The following is an 18,195-nucleotide window of genomic DNA, read 5'->3' on the forward strand; positions in this document are numbered from 1 at the left end:
AGCATAAATAGCATTTTGTTTTTCCTAAAACATACTTAATGATAAAGGAAAAGTGACTATAACAAAACATACAAAGGAGTGCTGCATCCATATTTGATGAAAAGACTAGGAAATGGGAATATGAGAACAGACAACAAAATTTCCCAATTCTTTTTAAACATCATAGTTTATTTATTTATTGATTTGTTTCGAGTCAAGAGTTTCTCTGTGTAGCCCTGGCTGTCTTTGAACTCACTCTGTAGACCAGGTTGGCCTAGAACTCAGAGATCTGCCTGCCTCTGCCTATTGAATGCTGGTATTAAAAGCATGTGCCACCACCACCCAGCAAGCATCATAGTTTAAAACAACTGTTTTAATACTATTTAAAAGATTACAAAGTATTCTTGAATAAATGACTTAACTTATTACATAACCACATTTGAAAGTTATACTGAAAATTCTATCGCTTCACTTCTGAAGAACACAGCACTTGATAAGCCTACAGTAAAAAGGGATCACACAAAACTTACCAATAACTCAGTCAAGACGATAGGAAAAGATGAATTTCTTATTACAATACATAAAACACAAGTAATTCATATGTTATCACTCTTCTTCCATGGTGTAGAGAAGAACCACCTAACAGTATTATGTGTATGATGTCACAGGGTTTAACTAAGGCTGATTTAACTAAGACCAGCAAATAACCAGTAATACTTAGTATTAACAAGGCATGCCATAGTTTTTAATCTGATAATAAACAAAGTAGAAAACATTTTCTGTCTAGGTATTTTTCTTCTTTATAAGTTTAGTAAGAATATCTTCTGAGAGCTCAGGGTTAAGGGCAGAACTAGCAGGGACTGCTCCCCAACTTCTTTAAGTTCTCTGTGGATCTAAATGCACAATAAGGATAACAGTACCTACCCCAAATGACTGTCATGAATACTAATCTAGGCTAAAAAAAAGTATAAACTACTAGATTATTGTTATACATACATATATATAACACATATAAAATTAAAGTAACGTGGCAATTTAAAATTTTATGAATGCTCTGGTTTTCTTATTAGTGTATACACATTAAACTTTTCAATTAAGTAAATTCCTATTTCTATTTCAGGGGAAAAAACCCTAACTAACCCCGCACAGAAATATGGCTGATGACTGGCATACCTGAGCTGTTTCTAACTTCAGTTTGTCAATATTGAGAGTGTTCCTCTGCAACCCACTGGCAGCCAACGACAGAAGCTGCTTCAGAGCCTTTATGTCTTCCTGGACTTTGAGCATCGCTTTGGAAGACATTCGACTAATTTCTTCTTGGACTTGTTTTTGTTCTTTGACAAATTTCCTGAAACAATAAAAGAACAGAACAAGTGGCAGGATTGGGGGTGGGGGCTAGAGAGGAAGAAAGGGAAGGAAATTATGTACATGCAAATGGCTCAGCAGGTAAGAGCAATATACTACTCTAGCAGAAGACCCAAGTTCAGTTCCCAACACTCACACAGTGGTTCACAATCAGCTCACAACCAATGGTAACTACAGTTCAAGGTCCTCTTCTAATCTGCACAAGAACCAGGCACACAGACAGTGCACTGACATACATACAGGCAAAACACTGATACACATAAAATAAAGCTTCAGAAAAAAAAATTTAAGTAAAACAAAAAAATTAAAAGAAACAAAGACTTAAAAAATAGGTTTAATAAGCTGGTCATAATCTAATGTTTAAGAACTATAATTCATACTTTTTAATAGAATGATGCTTAAAGAATCTTAATTCTTACTTTTTTGCTTAAATTTCTTTAACATTTGTTTGTGTGCCTGCTAATTTTTATCAACTTGACACAAACTAAAGACCTAATTGCCTCCATCACAGATTGTCTCATGGACAAGTCTGTTGGGCATTTTTTTTTTTTTTTGATTAATGTTAGAAAGCTCAGCCCATAAAATATTTAGCAGAAAATGCTTCCCCTAAAACAAACCCAAGAATTTTTCAAGTTTTATTTACCAATTTACACTTGGTACTTACTGGAGATTTTCAACATCCTGACAGATGACAGGAGGCAGGTTTTCATCTTTCAGAGCTTTACTATCCCTAAGAAAAAAGCCAACCTATATTAATGCCACCCACAAATTCAATAATACTATGCAGATTCTAAGAACTGAAAAATGAGTTGCATTTTCTTATGTTAAGAAAAGAGAATATAACAATGTTCTCTTACTTATTTTCTTTTATTTCAATGTCTTTATAAAGAAAATAATTTTCCTTACAAAAATAATTTTAGCAATTTATCTGACACCAACATTTCTTAAAAAGATTGGTGTCAGGCACAAATATTCTTAAAATCATTTAAGTAAATATCTGAAAAAAGATCAGAAAATACTAGACTGAATGAGATGTTGGACTATGTTTCTTCTAATTCAGATTCTCTGATTGACATTCAAAACAGTAAGGTATTAATTAAAAAAAGCCTATAGCATTTTTCATGAGATACTCAATATAGCTTAGTACTTTATAACCTTCACCCAAAAGGAAAAAATAAAGTCTACTGACATAATTACAAATAACACTGAGAATAATTAAAACTTGGCATGCTATAAAAGAATCATTTTACAGTGCTGGTTAGAACCCTCAATCCTCTCAGATGCTTCATTAAAGCTTTGAATTTGGGGTTAGAGTTGTTTAACTTGCTAATCTATATAAATACCCAAAATATGAAACACTTCTGATCTCATGGATACTCAACCTTAAGGGGTTAAAGCAATACATGTTTGTGAGGAGTCCTATGTCCTCACAAATGATTCACTTAACAGAACACAAACTAAGTGGGTAATTGGCAAGAAAAATGATCACAGTGACTGGCGAGTAAAAAGGTGATCATATTCCAAGCATGCATATAATGCATATGGAACCTATTACCTTGGATGAAGACACAGGGAGTAAAATGGTCCTGGAATAGTAATTGGTGTATGTAAAACTGATAGTGTAAGCACTGCAGGAATAACTCAGTAGTAGAGCTCACACTTAGCAAGCACAAAGCCCTGGGCTCAAAACTCAGCACAGAGAAGGCTAAAACTCAAGTATTTGTATTATTTGAGGAATGTCAACACCTTTTCCAAAAGAAATGGTTTTAAATTTTCTCATAACTAGTAATCAAAGATTGATATTTCAGAGGTTTTCCAGAACATGTATTTATCATTTTTGGCAAACACTAATTTTTGCCTTCTAAATGTATACCTGGTTATAATTTACTTCTATCTATACAATCTGCCAACAATTTAGTAAAGAAAATGTAATTACAATATTTAAAGTTAAATTTTAAACTTACTCTGGCCTTGTTCCTGTTTTATCACCTAGAAAATTCAAGATGATTCATGTAAAATAGGTCATTCAACAACACAGTAACACATACCAAGTTCTAAATGAACAGAAATTAAACAAAATACAAAGTATTTCGACATCATGCAATATGATTTTTCCCTATCATGAACTGCAGGAAGAACACAGCATAACGATGGAGATCTGACACCAAGCAAACACATTACAGAGTTCAGTTGCATCTACTTCCCTCAAGAAGAAACAACTTGGTCTTTTTGTATGAACAGTTTATGTCACTGTCTAACTCTAGATACCACCATCACCAGTACTGATGCCCTAACTTCTCTAACCTAACAATCCATAAAACATTCTGTCAATCATTTAAGACAACTGACTGTCTCCATGTACATTTTCATCTGCCACAGGCATAAAATGTATCTCACCCTCAACAAAGGACATCATACTTAAAATGCCAATCTACTATCATTCAAACTTTTCTTACAGCAGTAGTGAGGTAAAACATTTTCTTAAAATGTGCATTATGGCACTCGGGAGGCAGAGGCAGACGGATCTCTGTGAGTTCGAGACCAGCCTGGTCTACAAGAGCTAGTTCCAGGACAGCCTCCAGGTTTCCAGAGAAACCCTGTCTCAGAAAACCAAAAAAAAAAAAAAAAAATGTGCATTATGTAAAAAAATGTTTTCTACATTTTTAAACTGCTCACTCCTGTGATCGGTCCATTTTCCCTGAGGTACTGTTCATACTGTTAAGTTACTCAACATGAAACATATTACATTTCATTCATCTATTTCTAAAATTAAATCTAAGATTTGATGAGAAAGTAATAAAACCAAGGGTTTAATTTTTTTTAAGCCAAATAGCTCATTTTCTTAAAACTGATATACTATGGTGGTTTGAATGAGATGCCCTGATAATCTAGGGAATTTGAATACTTGGACCCCAGTTTATGGTGCTGTTTGGGTAGGATTAGGATGTGTAGTCTTGCTGAAGAAGTGTGTCACCAGGGGCTGACTCAGTTTTCAATAGCCACATTCCAATCCCAGTTTGTTCTCTACACTTCCTGCTTGCTGTTCCTGATACGGGCTCGCAAGTACTGCTCCAGAGGCCTGCCACCTACCATCTCTGCTATTATCGTGCACTATTACCCCTCTGGAACTGTAAGCCAAATAAACTCTTCTATATGCTGCCTTGGTCAGTGTTTTAACACAGCAATACAATAGTGATTAAGCCATGTAGTATTTCTTTGATACTTTACTTTTGAGCTACAATTCTCTATATACAATTTGTAAAATGGGCTACATTACCATGCACCCTATCAATCCACCCTCTGCCTCAGTAATAATATTCTTACAAACACTTCCTATGCTACTCTTGCATTCTTTGGCTTGCTGATTTCCACACAGCCATCTAAATGTTTTTCATCCTTTTACCCTCCATTTCCCCCTTTTGTTTTTCCATACACACATATCACTAAACTTGCTTTATTTGTTCACTACCCATCTTATCTAATGGTACCTTTCTTCCCCTCAAACATTTCCCACTCCTGCTTTCATGCCACACACATTTGATTATCTTTAGTTCCTGCTCCCCTATTTCTTTAGATTTCAGTCCTCTTTCTCACATCATAACCACCCCCAGCTTCCCCCCTCCACACACACCACAAGAGAGGAGGAGGAGGAGAGAAACAAGTAATGCCTGGGTTATCTGCTTATCATAATCTCCAGGACCATCTATTTTTCTTCAAGTATCATCATTTCATCTTATGCAACTGAACCCAATTGTACTGTGAATATGCCATCTTTTCCTTTCATCCATTCATCCCACTGGTGAACTAGCTAAGCTGGTTCTATCTCTTGGCTATAATGAACAGTAATAAATGTTCTTAAATCTTAAAACAAATCTCATCAAAACCCTCCAGTTTAATTACAAAACAATGTGGTATAAAAAGCCCTTCATAACTCTGGAAGGAAGCTGTGTCTATCTGACCTCTTCAGAAGGGCAAAGCCTTAATCCATATTGCCTCTTCTTTATTATCTATTACTCTCCTTCCATCTGGCTAAATCTCATAGATATAGGGCCAGAGCTAACTGCTATAGCTACTTGATAAAAAGTGACATTCTGGGGCTGGAGATATGGATCAGTGGTGTCTTAGTTAGGCTTCTATTGTTATGATAAAACACCCCTATCGATGGGGGGGAATAGTTACTTTATATAACCCAGGACCACCAGCTCAGTGGCGGTACTGCTGGGCCCTCCCACTCCCATATCAGTCACCAATCAAGAAAATGACCACAGACAGCTCTTACGCCGGATTCCAGTTAGGTTACTAGCACCTGTGGCAGTGGTTCACAGCCGCTGTTCAAATCTAGCTCCAGAGAATCTAAATATGATCCTTTTTCTGAACTCTGAGCACTTTCATCCTCCAACACACACACACACACACACACACACTAGAGAACGTGGAAAAACATCTGTGATTTAACAGAAGAATCCTGACAATCACCAATTAAGGGAAACAGAAGGTGGTACATGGTACTTATTCTCACATAATCTTTGCTCTACTCTAGCTCAGACACAGTATAAGAGTAGGGCTGTGGAGGAACAGGAAAGAAGAGAAATAAAGTTGTGCTTTTCTCTTATTCCTCTCTTTATAATTAAAAAATATCAACTAATTACTGACATAAACAAGAATGTCCAATGTTAGTCAAGTAAGAGTAGATTACAAACATACAGATCATGATTCTGATTTAAAAATAAGCATTAATATAAACATTAATAAAGCTATGTAAGACATATACACACACAAATTTAAGGTATTTAAAAAAGCCAATATATTATGCTCAAATTTGTGAATATTAATGATAGACAATACAAACAAATTTAAAGGTCCTAATAAATACATAGCTAGTGATCTTTCAAGCAGGAATTTTGAGTAACCTATAAGCTTCTTCCTAATGCCATTACCACATGAAATTGAGATAACTTCACTTACTCTTTTTATCTGAGGATGTACTAAAATCTATACCACCAAGGCCTTCATTGCATGCAGTTGAAGCAGGTGCTGTTGTTCCCAAAGACAAGCTTAAAGCATTTTGTCCGAGACCTGTAAATAAGCCAAATACCATTTATCAACTTTCCTAATTTTAAAAGAATTCCCCTTTACTGGCAACGCACTCAATACTTTGAAGACCACAGATTTTCCTACTACCTGTTTTAGGACATTAACATGAAACAAATCTGTAATAAATAATTTGGGTAAATATTGATAATATCTCATTGGATTCAATGATATATTTAGTTTGGAAGTTGGAATCTCTCACTATAAAAGGGCTCAACTATATCTAATTTGATATAGGTAAACATTGAATTTTTATTTATTTTTAAATTTTTTTCTACAAAATTTATTTCACATGATATATTTTCAGGTGAATACATCTTGCTGTTTAATATTTTGGAACTGCACAATTTTAAAATAATCTAGTGTGAATTCATAAGATGTGAGTGTGATATACCTTAAATGTTAAATACTAAATACACATCCCCAAAAGGATATTAAAATAAAAAAAAGTTTACTTAAAAAGTAAATAGCCTTTATTTTCTTATTTAAATCTCACCTCACTGGCAAAAAAAGGCAGTAATCATAGTAATTATACTTAGAAGGCAACCAGATTTTGTGTTGACAAACCTATTTTCCTACAAACCAATGCATTCCTAAACTAGTATGCCTGGTAGTTAGACAAGATGTTACCTGTTTTAAAAGCAGAGAAAATGTGATGTGATAACTGAAAACTAGATTTAAATTGTGGCAATGACTAAAAGAATAGTTAAATAAAAATTATGCTAAGTAACCCCAACCTACAATCTGAATGTACCAATATATAAAACTCTGGCTCCAAGCATTTCATGGAAGTGATACTCTACCTGTTTCTTTTTCAAGTCAATGGCACCTTTAGGTTAGCACAGGCATAAAGTAAGCATTGAGTATTATGTCAAGAGTCTAAGAAGTGGTGCAGATTTGCTGAGAATGCTCTGCTTCCTGATCCTGTGCAGATGTGAACAAGCCAGGAAGATGCAAGCTCTTACCACCACAGGCAGCACTGCCCACCTGCCATGCCTTAACCTCTGCTATATGCCCTGCATAGAAGAAGCTCAAGCTGCCTTCATAATGTATTTGGTTACAGCAATAAGAAAAGCAAACCCAAAGCACTGGGAAGTTATAAAATGATCTCCTGATTCTCCTTTGTACTGTATTTTCATTTTGGTATTACAGGAATCTGTGAGACATGTTTACACGCTTATCCTACAAGTAAGCATGATGCAGTCATTTGTATCTAGTCACTGGAAGGTACTCCGTGAACACTACAGATTTCTACAGGTCCCCGTGACCCAACTCTTTCTTCCTTTACAATCACCTGAATATTTTCCATTCATTTAATACCTCAATAGAAGACAAAAAAATTACTAGTTTCTTTGGTAGAAGGCATCAGCCATGCTTTTTCACCTATTTCAGCCAAAGGAAAAAAGCTACTATAAATCAGCCTCAGAATACTGTGGTTTTTTACAATTTAAATACACATAAACTCTCCTAGTTGGCCAACCGTTAACCAGAAACTCCTGAAATTACACTCTTATGTGAAATAATTACACAGTGTCTTCAAATAATTCTCAGAACACCCTCTCCTATCTTCCAGAATGAAAACCATACTGGGAAGCCAGATTTACCTGGCTATAATACGTATTTGGATGTAAAGCTCCCTTGTAACTCCAACTAAGCAAATTTTATCACCAAGCTACATCCTCTGCCAAGACAACTTAACTGACATTTATTTAAAAGACAAATTTTGGTGGAAGCTTTCTGAATCTTTCCTTAAATAGGCCCATTGAGGAAAAATGACAACATATTCTGAAGTATGGCTAAAATGTCCACTTACAAAGGAAAATTATTATTTTGGTTTTCATACTGAAAGAAAAATATTGTCTAAAAACGTGTCCTTTTTAACAAGTTAAATTAAAGTAAATTTAAATGCAAGCATTTACTATTCTGGAAAAAAAAAATATTATCAATTACCCGATGCTGCTGTGTTTGCACTCTGGAAAAGTGAACCTCCCAAGCCAGCTAAGGCCCCCCCTAAAGAAAGCCCGGTTGATGCTGTTGTTGTTGTGGCTGGTGTTGTTCCCAAATTATTTAAAGTAAATCCTGTGGATGCTGAGAGTGAAAGAAAGAGAGAGATGAATAAGCCTTCATATAGCACTTAACACTACAGGAAAATAGGACATTCTCAAAAATAGAATCCCATTGACACATCTAAACCTTTGGGGAAACCACTTGCTCAAGAAAACTTTGAAAATACTCAGAATAAAGCAGAACGGCAACTTCAAGACAGTAACTGGGGTTCCTCCCCTTTGTCCCTTCATTCAACAAAATAGCTTTGGGCACTATTCCAATGGCACCCAATAACTGATTCTAGACAATATAGTTTGTATCCCAGACAATATTTCTGCCTTTAAAAGCAAATGAATCCTGAGCCAGGTGAATTTACAAATGTCTTTATACATCCTGCCATAAAGTCTCTTGACAACAAATAAGATAAAAAACATCTGTGTATTTCACCACTCTGATCCTCTTTATTCTGAACAGAGGCCATATTTCAAGATGGCCAAACTGCTTTAATGGCCAATGCTATCTTTTTCCCAAATAAAGTCTTGTTACATAGCCAAGCCTTGCCTTGAACTCAAGATCTTCCTGAGGCATCCTCCCAAATCATAGGTGTGAACTACTAAGCCAATAGTTCAAAAAGACAAAATTGCCAACTAATTCAAATAAAAAAATTCCCAAAGTATAGTTGAGTTTTAGAGTTTTTTATTCTTGTACAACAAATCCTTATAATAACAATAGCAAATGCTTTACCCACTGCACCATCTCCCAGCCTGGTATTCTATTTAATATAAATGGCCACTGATGTTCTCTAACTGGATAAAATTTCAATGTAAGCATCACATTCAATTTTCTTCCCATTCTGTCTCACCTGCTGGCGTGGATGTCAGAGCAGACGACAGAGTGAGACCACTAGCTGAGGTAGACGTGCCAGGCAGGGCAAATGGTGTAGCAGAGGCTGCAGGTTTACTGAATCCTAAACTGAAGCCTGTTGTAGATGCAGATGTAGTAGCTGGTGTTCCTGTTTAAAAAAAAAAAAAAATCATTTTATCTTAATCATACAGATATTATGCTGGTTTTAATTAGTATCCTTATGTCTATAATCCTTTATCATAAATGGGATAAAAGGATTTGTAGAAGTGAAAGAAAATACTTAAGTTGGGACTAAATCATGGTAAAAATATAAAAAAGATGATCCTTTGGGTTAAGAAAAAGAAATGCAAGATGGGTGTGGTGGCACTCGCCTTTGATCCCAGCCCTCCGGAGGCATAGGTAGGCAGATCTCTGTGAGTTCTAGACCAGCCTGGTCTATATAGTGATTTCCAGGACAGCCTGAGAGACATAGTGAGACTCTATATAAAAACAAAAACAAAAACAAACAAACAAAAAAAAAACCCAAAGAAAAAGAATACAAACACAATGGCAATTGCAATTCCATCCCCAGACTTACCTGTAATAGCACTTATTCCCCAAAACTCTCTTTGCTCTCAACAGAAAAGTAGTCCCTCCTGTCACAAACTACCCAAGTATCATTTGGTACTCCTGAAAATCCTCTTCTTCCCGGACCCCCGTTTCTGTCAGCACCAAGCTCTCTTCTCACTCCTCCTTTCCTGCCTGTAGATCTCTTCCTCCGTTCAGGCCAGTTCTGTTGCTGCTTCCTCCACTGGTCTCTCCATTTTTATCATTTCAACCACAGGTATATGAATCTAACCCTAACTACCACCAGCTTCTTTGTTTCAAAAAATATTGCTGGATTACTGGCACCCTCAAAAACTTCAGTTTAGGCCACCTCTAAAGCAACCTCTTAATCTGTCAGTCTCTGCAATCTCTCATCTACTCTCAGTATTAGCTCAGTTACTTTAGCAGCATCTTGGTATTGGCATAAACTTTTCTTTAGGAGACATGAACTAGTGTTTATTCACCCCAGATAAAAAAAAGTCAAAAGGAATCACTGGTCAACAATGAGTTTAGTTGTGGAGACCAAAAGAAGTCTGAGTGAGGGCTTGGGCAACTACACCACTGAAAAAAGTTTCTCTCTCCACAGCAATTACAAACTGCTTGTATACTTTCAGGGAAGGGTAGCACTTGAGGACCTGAGGCCTGCCTTTGTGAGCAGCCCAGTGCATGCGAGTCTTCCCTCCCCAAGAGGGAATGTTAGTGGGTCCAATCCTGTGAGCCCCAGGTAGGTGACCACAGTTAACCTCATTTTACAACAGCAAGAGCTGAGAGGACAGTACTTCAATAATTCTGTCCACCTTAAGGATCCTATGAACGCTTAAGTATGTTAAACAGTCTAAAGGCCTGGCAAAATACTGCTCATTCTTATATGGTCTCAACCAGTTTTTTAAATATCAATTCTTCCTCCTATTTCCACTCTGAATCATAAGCTCCAAGAACAGTATTTTATATTCCCTTAGATCCTTTTATGATTACAACTTTATATTTTCAACTGCTTCATGTAAAATATTTCCCAACTCCAGATAAGCCTACTCTCCTGTCTTCCACACTGTCATTCCTGCATTAGCACAGTATCAGACACAAGAACATGTTCATACACTTGCCTGTCCCTCCATGTCAGAGCTCATGAATACCTTGCCCCTGTACTTAACGGTTTTGACATAATCATATTCTTAGTACCATGTCACCACTGCAAATTCAAGTTAATGCTGAATGTCCAAGGCATGATGTATAAGCAGACTACACAGTTCAGAAGCACTAACTACTCAAATAATATTAAATGAAGAAATGCAACCCTTATTTGGGCTTCTCCTGGAGTTACTGCAAAAGTCGGAAACCATGCTTCTGGATTGCCCTGAGGACAACTGGGAGTTCATCACCAAGCACAGTGTTTTAAAATTATGTGTGGGTGAGTTGTAAGAGAACAAGAAAGGTCTATGTTCACCCTCATAAGCAATCTTGTCAAATTGTTAGTTAACAAAGTAAGCAGCATCTTAGTAGTCTGCCAATGATGACCTTAACCCCACACAAAAGGCTTTTAACACTCACATACCTCTCTTGAGACAGTCTTGCTAGCTATCCCCAGGCTGGCCCACTGAGTAGCCCAGACTGGTCCTCAACCTTTGATCTTCCTGAGTGTTGAGGACTACAGACATGCTCCACCACACTGGGCTTTACCATCCCTTCATTCCTTCTATTTTATGGCCACCCATTATTTACTGCTGTTCAGACTGAAGAAAGGCTGACACTCTAGTTGTTTGTATTCCCTTAATCTTACCACTAAGAAACTATTGTGTCCTCAAGGTAGAAGAGAATCCAAAACTTTCATTAGAGTGTATGTGTATATGTATACATACATACATACATACACACACACACACACACACACACACACACACACACACACTTACTTACTTTTATTTGGCAGCAGCAAGGATTAAACCTCAAACACACAGGAGGACAAGTGCTCTTCCACTGAGCTATGCCCCCAGCCCCATAATTCTGTAATGTTATAGATAACTAAAAGCTTTGCTTCAAGGTATGATAGGACAGTTAACATCTCACAACCTTTCAGAGATACAACCAGGGCTAATTCTAAGACTGTCACATAGTTTGGTGCTTTCTCATATAAAGTCAAACACCTGGAAATGTAATATGACATAAACTTCCACATCAAAAGTCATCTATGTTTAAAATAAATCTGTAACTTACAAAGGCATGATACAGAAACATTCAGTTTTTTATATACCCAAATACTGAAAGGTTATTGAAAAACAATTATGTGGGATCCAGACAAAATTCTTTGTAATTAATTTTCTTCCTCCCTACTCTGAAATATTAGATGAGAGGAGAAAAGCTACTCAATTCATTAGAAAACCAGAGTTTGATCTCTTCTCAAAAATTCTTACCCAGAATTCTATGGTTGTAGTTATTCCCAGAGACAAATACGCAAATAAAATTGAATCATCAATGAGGATGGCTTCATTCTAGACTCCACTTTCAGAGACTAACACACTTCTAATAGGACCAAATATGTATTCTAGCAACAAACACAAGCATTTTTTCTAGGGCACTGGTTTTGATAAAACAGGATTTAAAAGTGGGTAAAGGCAAACAAGCATTACTTATAACAAAGTTAAGCCCAGGTGTGGAGGGTATGGGTAGGGGATGTTATTCTAAATGGAGCCCTAGAACTGAGAAATAGCTCAGCAAGTTTACTGTTTTATGTAGGGAGTCACCCTAGCCCCGCCCAATAGTCCTGGGGCAGGTACCAGGTGGACCCGGGGACTCGCCCAGAAGGGCGGGGTGAAGGAAAGCCGGAATGACGTAAGGGGGCTTCTTAAGGAGCTGCACGTGGGGATGCGACCCCTCTCTTTGTTCTGGCCGCGCTGGCTGGGTTCTTAACCTAGCTCTGGCCTGTGTTTCACCCGGCTGTGCTTTGAAATAAAGAGACCTTAATCCAATAGTTTTATACCTCTGCTATTATTTCACGGGCACACCTGTAAAATGTGCTACAAACACTGAACAGCCAATGAAAGGCAGCAACTGAGACCAAGAGGTTCTGGAGGTAGAGAATAAAAGCTAAGTAAGGAAACAGATATTTGAAACATCTAGTACTAAAGGTACAAAGTACTAGAAACAAAAGTTATCACTCAAATGTGTACCAGAAATTTTCAAGAACTATACTTTCTTTCTGCTAAAACAACTGTTTTAATATCAAAATTTAAAACAAATGGGTAAAAGTGCCTTAAGCAATCTTTACTTAAAAAAAAAAAAAAAAAACTGCATTACTGAATCTACAAAAATCACTGTAATTCATGTTTACGACTTTCAAGTGCTTGTCTAGAGCTGCTTCTTATTTTTTTTGGGGGGGGGGGGCAAGTTTCTCTGTGGCTTTGGAGGCTGTCCTGGAACTAGCTCTTGTAGACCAGGCTGGTCTCGAACTCACAGAGATCTGCCTGCCTCTGCCTCCCGAGTGCTGGGATTAAAGGCGTGAGCCACCAACGTCCAGCTAGAGCTGCTTCTTTACCCACACAGTTCAAGTCTTCCCTCCTTCTTAAAGCTCTACAATCAGCAATGGCCCCTTAAAGGTAGAGATGAAACCAGGAAAGATCTATCACATTTACCCCTGAGAACAAGAGCACCCTCCTTACCTGAACTTGCTCCTCCTAAAGTGAAACTAGTGGGAGGCTTAGCTCCAAAGAGTCCTGATCCAAAACCACTGGCAGAAGCAGATGTAGATGCTGGGGTGGCAGAGCTTCCAAGAGTTCCAAAGTTGAGCCCCACAGAAGGTGTGCTTGTTTATAAAAAAAAACAAAACAAAAATAAAAAGCCTATTAATGCTAGTATTTACTTTGGAAAAATACAAAAAAAAAAGCCTATTTAGGACTGTTTTCTGTCATAACATCTAAGATTAAAAGATAGTAAAAGGAATACTCCTAACAAATTCAAATACCTCCCTTTTCTCCTTAAAAACAAGTCAAATGTAAAGTTAATCTTAAATAATACAACAATACTGAATTGGGAGGCTAAGCCAAAGGAACCACAACTTCATGGCTGAACCACAAAGTGAGTTCAAGTCCACTCTGGGCAACATAAATGAGACTACATCTCAAAATTTACAAAGCAAACATGAGATACAGTGCAGCAGTAATCATGTGCACCCTTCTGACCTCACTACAAAAGAAACAGGGACACACAAGGCTGGGAAGGAAGTCTGCAAGCAATTAGGGTTGGATCGCAAGAAAGTCATCAGCAGGGTCACAAACAAGCTGCTATCAAGTTTTTATTTTGGATTTGCTGTATCTAATATGCCCTGGAAAAAAAGAGCTTTCTTGGGATATTAAATCTGTAGCCATTTAGTCTACCACATTATTAAGCTTCAGGAGATACCTTGTCTCTCGAGTACACAGTTCCTGATTTTATGAACTCTTTCACAAAGACCGAGTTCTAACGATTAACTCCTTCACCGAAATGGCTTTCTGAAATCCCTAGCTATACATTTGTCACTACCTAAATATAATACATAAACTTATGAATACACTGCTTAAGCTTGTAGTGAAAAGGTATAATGTGTATGGTTATAATACAAAATTTAGGATATTATGCATACGGTACAAAATTATTACTGATAAACGCTATAAAAGCTTAAAAAGGCAGACCGGGTACTTGAGAATCTCGTGAAACAAAAATAATCACAAATTCAATGCACCGTAACGTTTAAAATCGTAAATACTGTGATGAAATCTGAACTGTCAAGGGAAAACTTCTAATTATTCTCCTCCTATTTTTCTATTCCTAAAAGACAGGGGCAAGCGGTCTTTCATTCCACGCCCATTCTATCCCTGAGACGGAGGTGTCGCGAAGGCGTAGGCGCGATGCCAGGCCGCTTCCCGCGGCCCGGCCTCCGCGCGTCTGGGGGCTGCAGAGCCCTGGCAGCAGGGGTCCCCCACCCAACCGTCGCCCTCCTGCTGCGGGGCTCGCACGGCAGCCTTGCAACCTGAAGGCAGACCTCGACAAGCCGAGCCTCGCGGGGAAGCACCAGGCCATCGAAGCCTTGTAAACACGGTTACCTCGACGTGCCGGTCCCGAAAGAGAACCCGCCGCCTGTGCCGGTCCCTCCGGGAGCCACGGTAGTGGAGCCCAGCGTCCCGGACCCAAAGGAGAACCCGGTGGACATGGCGGCCGTGGGCGCGACGCCGTCAGCAAGGATGGAGCGACCTGGGACGCTTCTGTCCCCTCAGTGCCGAGGTAGAACGTGCAACATCGCAGTGGCCCAGAAGAGACAGGGCGGGAAGTTCAACCCCAGCAGCAAGCAGCGCGGCGAGGATGGAGGAGGCGGGGCCGCACGTCAACGCACGCGCGACGCTGCGCGCGCGCCGAACGCACCGGAAGCAAGCGCACCCGACGCGCAGGGGCCCCTGGGATCGGAGTGGAGGCGGTGCTAGCGCCCCGCCTACTCTCTTAAAGAGATAGGCACCTGGCGGGACAACTACCAAAGAGGTTCTCGCGGTAGTTTGTACTTCAATTCCTGAATGAAGCCCCTACCCCCCAAGTGTAGCTTCCGTCCGGCTTCCTGCCAAAAACCACGCGGGAAGCCCCAGGGTTGGGACGAACGTTGGTAGTCACCTCTTAAACATCCAAGGGGGCATCTGGTTTTCGTTGGGTGTCACTGCACCCGAGATAAAAAGAGGGTGTCTACTTTTTGATGGTCCGGAAGTCCTCACACACACTTCCGGCCTGAGCCCCTCCTGATGCTCCCTGTCTCCGCTGCCACCCAGCCAGAGGATAAGATAACTCTGCTCTCTCCTAGTGAGCAGAGGGTGTGGCGCGCGCCATTCCTGGGGACCGATGGCTGCTTCGTGGTCGTGTGGCTTTCACACAGTTTGGGCTGTTTACTAGAGGAACTACGAAGTGGAAAGTATAATGACAGTACGATCTAGGAGAGAGAATGTACGGGGACCTGGAGCAACATGAGCACCAAGGAAAGCTTCCTAGCGGTGGTCTGTAGGCGCTGCCGTCATGACGTGGCTCTTTAGTTGTCCCTGCTGGTGCTTTGCCTACCTGCAGGGTCACGTTCAATGAAGTTGGTGCCTCACAGTCATGCTTTGAACAGAAGCTACCCAATGGCCTCTAAATCTAGCATCGGTGACTTCTATATGGCAAATCCTTGGACCTTCGTTTCTCACAACTCATCCATCATTTAGCGCGCCTCTGTTGGGTTAACCTTGGGCATTGCGACCTACAGTTGACTAAATTAGGGCACTCTCCAAATCCATAGTATAGGCCTAACCCCTCCCCAAATACTTATTGTAAGGGTATCATTATCGACTCAGGGCATGTCAAAACCAAGTTCTCAGCACAAAGGAAACGTATTTGTCCCAGAGGGACACAAAACAGGAAATAAGAGACAAAGACAGAAGATAGAGGACCGGAGAGAAGGGAAAAGGCATAAGGGAGAGGGAGCAGGGATATTTGTCCCTGGGAGAGAGGAGACAGATATGGCCCAAAAGAAAATGGTGGTTTATAAAGGTACTAGGGGAAACACCGTGTTAGAATGAGGTGTTTAATTTTAATTATGTTAATTGGTTGAGCCAAACGGGGCTTTTGATTGCTGCACTTAAGTACTTTGCTAGCTGGACCTTGGTGGTTGGTGGTCATCCTCAGGAGGAGAAAGTGGCCAAATAAGGAACTAGACCTTTATGTCTAGCTTTAAGAATGTAATATAAGGGTTTTTAGCAAGGAAGAGAGGATGGTAGAGAAGGGCAAGGCCTGCCAGAGCCACATGCTCCACTGGAACTAGTGTCCCTTCACTTAACAATGTTGAGCTTCTGTTCCTCGTTATCCCCCCTGCCCCCCTCTTTTTTTTTTTTAAGATTTATTTATTATGTATACATCGTTCCTCCACATGTATTCCTTCAGGCCAGAAGAGGATGGTTGTGAGCCACCATGTGGGTGCTGGGAATTGAACTCAGGACCTCTGGAAGAGCATCCAGTGCTCCTAACCTCTGAGCCATCTCTCCAGCCTGTCATTTCCCTTTCTGAAAGGCAGGAATAAGACCATTTGCAGGAACTCAGTCTGCAGGCACCTTGGTCTTGGTGTCTCAAACTCCAAAGCAGTGAGAAGTAAATATTTTACCACTGTGGTGTATTGCATATAGCCACAGTAACCCAAGCAAACAAACATAACATCTATGTGTTGATAGAGAGGCCCCATAGACTGCCAAAACAAAAAGGGCTATTGCCATTTTCTATTGGTCATCACCAGAACTAGTGATAAGACCCTATTGTAGAAGATCTCATACACACACTTAGATCACAGGCTATGAAGGAATGAAGCAGGCACTGACCAGAAAAACTTCTCCCTGCTGGCTATCATACATAGGGCGAGAAGGGGCTTTACAGGCTGCTGAGTGAGAAAAACCATCAACAGTTACTCAGCCATGAACCATGCAAGGCTACAATAAAAACTAACCTGACAAAATACAGCTATTGGTGCAGTAGTAGTGTGAATGATATAGGGCTAACCAGCTCCCTTCTGCTTTGGGTTTAAGGTGTAATCTACAGGAAGGAACTCATGCCTGATACTGTAAACCTGGCCAAGGACCCATGGTTGGTGAGGTCATAGACCTTAGGGCATAATCTGATACTATTTTACTAACCAGGTATAGTATCAAACTGCCCTCTAACACCTAGTTCTATATTCATGGATTAATGCAGCACTCAACGCTCATCAGAGAAGCTTGATTTTGCAGCAGATGGAAATTAGACCTGCATAGACCTGCATCTAGCAGAGTGCAGAAAACGGGGTGATGTTGGAGTGCACACCCCTAAATAAGATATTTATATCATACCCCACACACATACGTAGCTCAGGGAACATCTTGAAGGGGGAGACAGGAAGATAAATGATGGGCTTAGGAAGGTTGACTTCTGGACGGGTAAGAGCCATGACACTTGGTGGATATATTAGCCACACAAGACCTACACAAGAACAATCAGTCAAAATGCCAGTGCAGGTGAGAGAAGGGATCATGAAGTTCTGCTCCTAGCTAGGTAGCTTTGGAAGTTGATACTTTCTGGGGTAGGAGAGTCAGCTTTCTTCAGAGAAGTTCCCAGTGCCTGCCTTCTTAGGATGCCCATGCTCCAGGAGATGGTCTACACATGCGCATAAAGAGAGCACTTATTGGACTCACTGGGCTATGAAAAGATGCTGTAAAGATGAGAAGAGGACACAGAAGGAGTTCTAAGTGGAATGGGGAGAGG

General features: G+C 39.6%; 1 protein-coding gene across 2 annotated transcripts in view; it reads right to left on the minus strand.

Annotated features, from left to right (window-relative positions):
* Nup58 (nucleoporin 58) overlaps window positions 1-15,284 on the minus strand; it is a 34,269-nt gene extending 18,985 nt beyond the window's left edge. Inside the window, exons 1-8 of one of the 2 annotated variants that reach the window (XM_027390415.2) lie at window positions 15,003-15,284; window positions 13,584-13,726; window positions 9,344-9,493; window positions 8,386-8,523; window positions 6,310-6,420; window positions 3,309-3,333; window positions 2,009-2,074; window positions 1,153-1,327 (exon numbers count right to left, since the gene is read on the minus strand). In XM_027390415.2, coding sequence (XP_027246216.1) covers window positions 1,153-1,327; window positions 2,009-2,074; window positions 3,309-3,333; window positions 6,310-6,420; window positions 8,386-8,523; window positions 9,344-9,493; window positions 13,584-13,726; window positions 15,003-15,109 — 915 coding nt within the window. In that variant the 5' untranslated portion in view covers window positions 15,110-15,284. The remainder of the gene's footprint in view (window positions 1-1,152; window positions 1,328-2,008; window positions 2,075-3,308; window positions 3,334-6,309; window positions 6,421-8,385; window positions 8,524-9,343; window positions 9,494-13,583; window positions 13,727-15,002) is intronic. The other variant, XM_027390416.2, reaches the window with a different exon arrangement.
* Between the last annotated feature and the right edge of the window lie 2,911 nt (window positions 15,285-18,195).

Source organism: Cricetulus griseus (assembly GCF_003668045.3).
Source record: "Cricetulus griseus strain 17A/GY chromosome 1 unlocalized genomic scaffold, alternate assembly CriGri-PICRH-1.0 chr1_1, whole genome shotgun sequence".
NCBI lineage: Eukaryota > Metazoa > Chordata > Mammalia > Rodentia > Cricetidae > Cricetulus > Cricetulus griseus.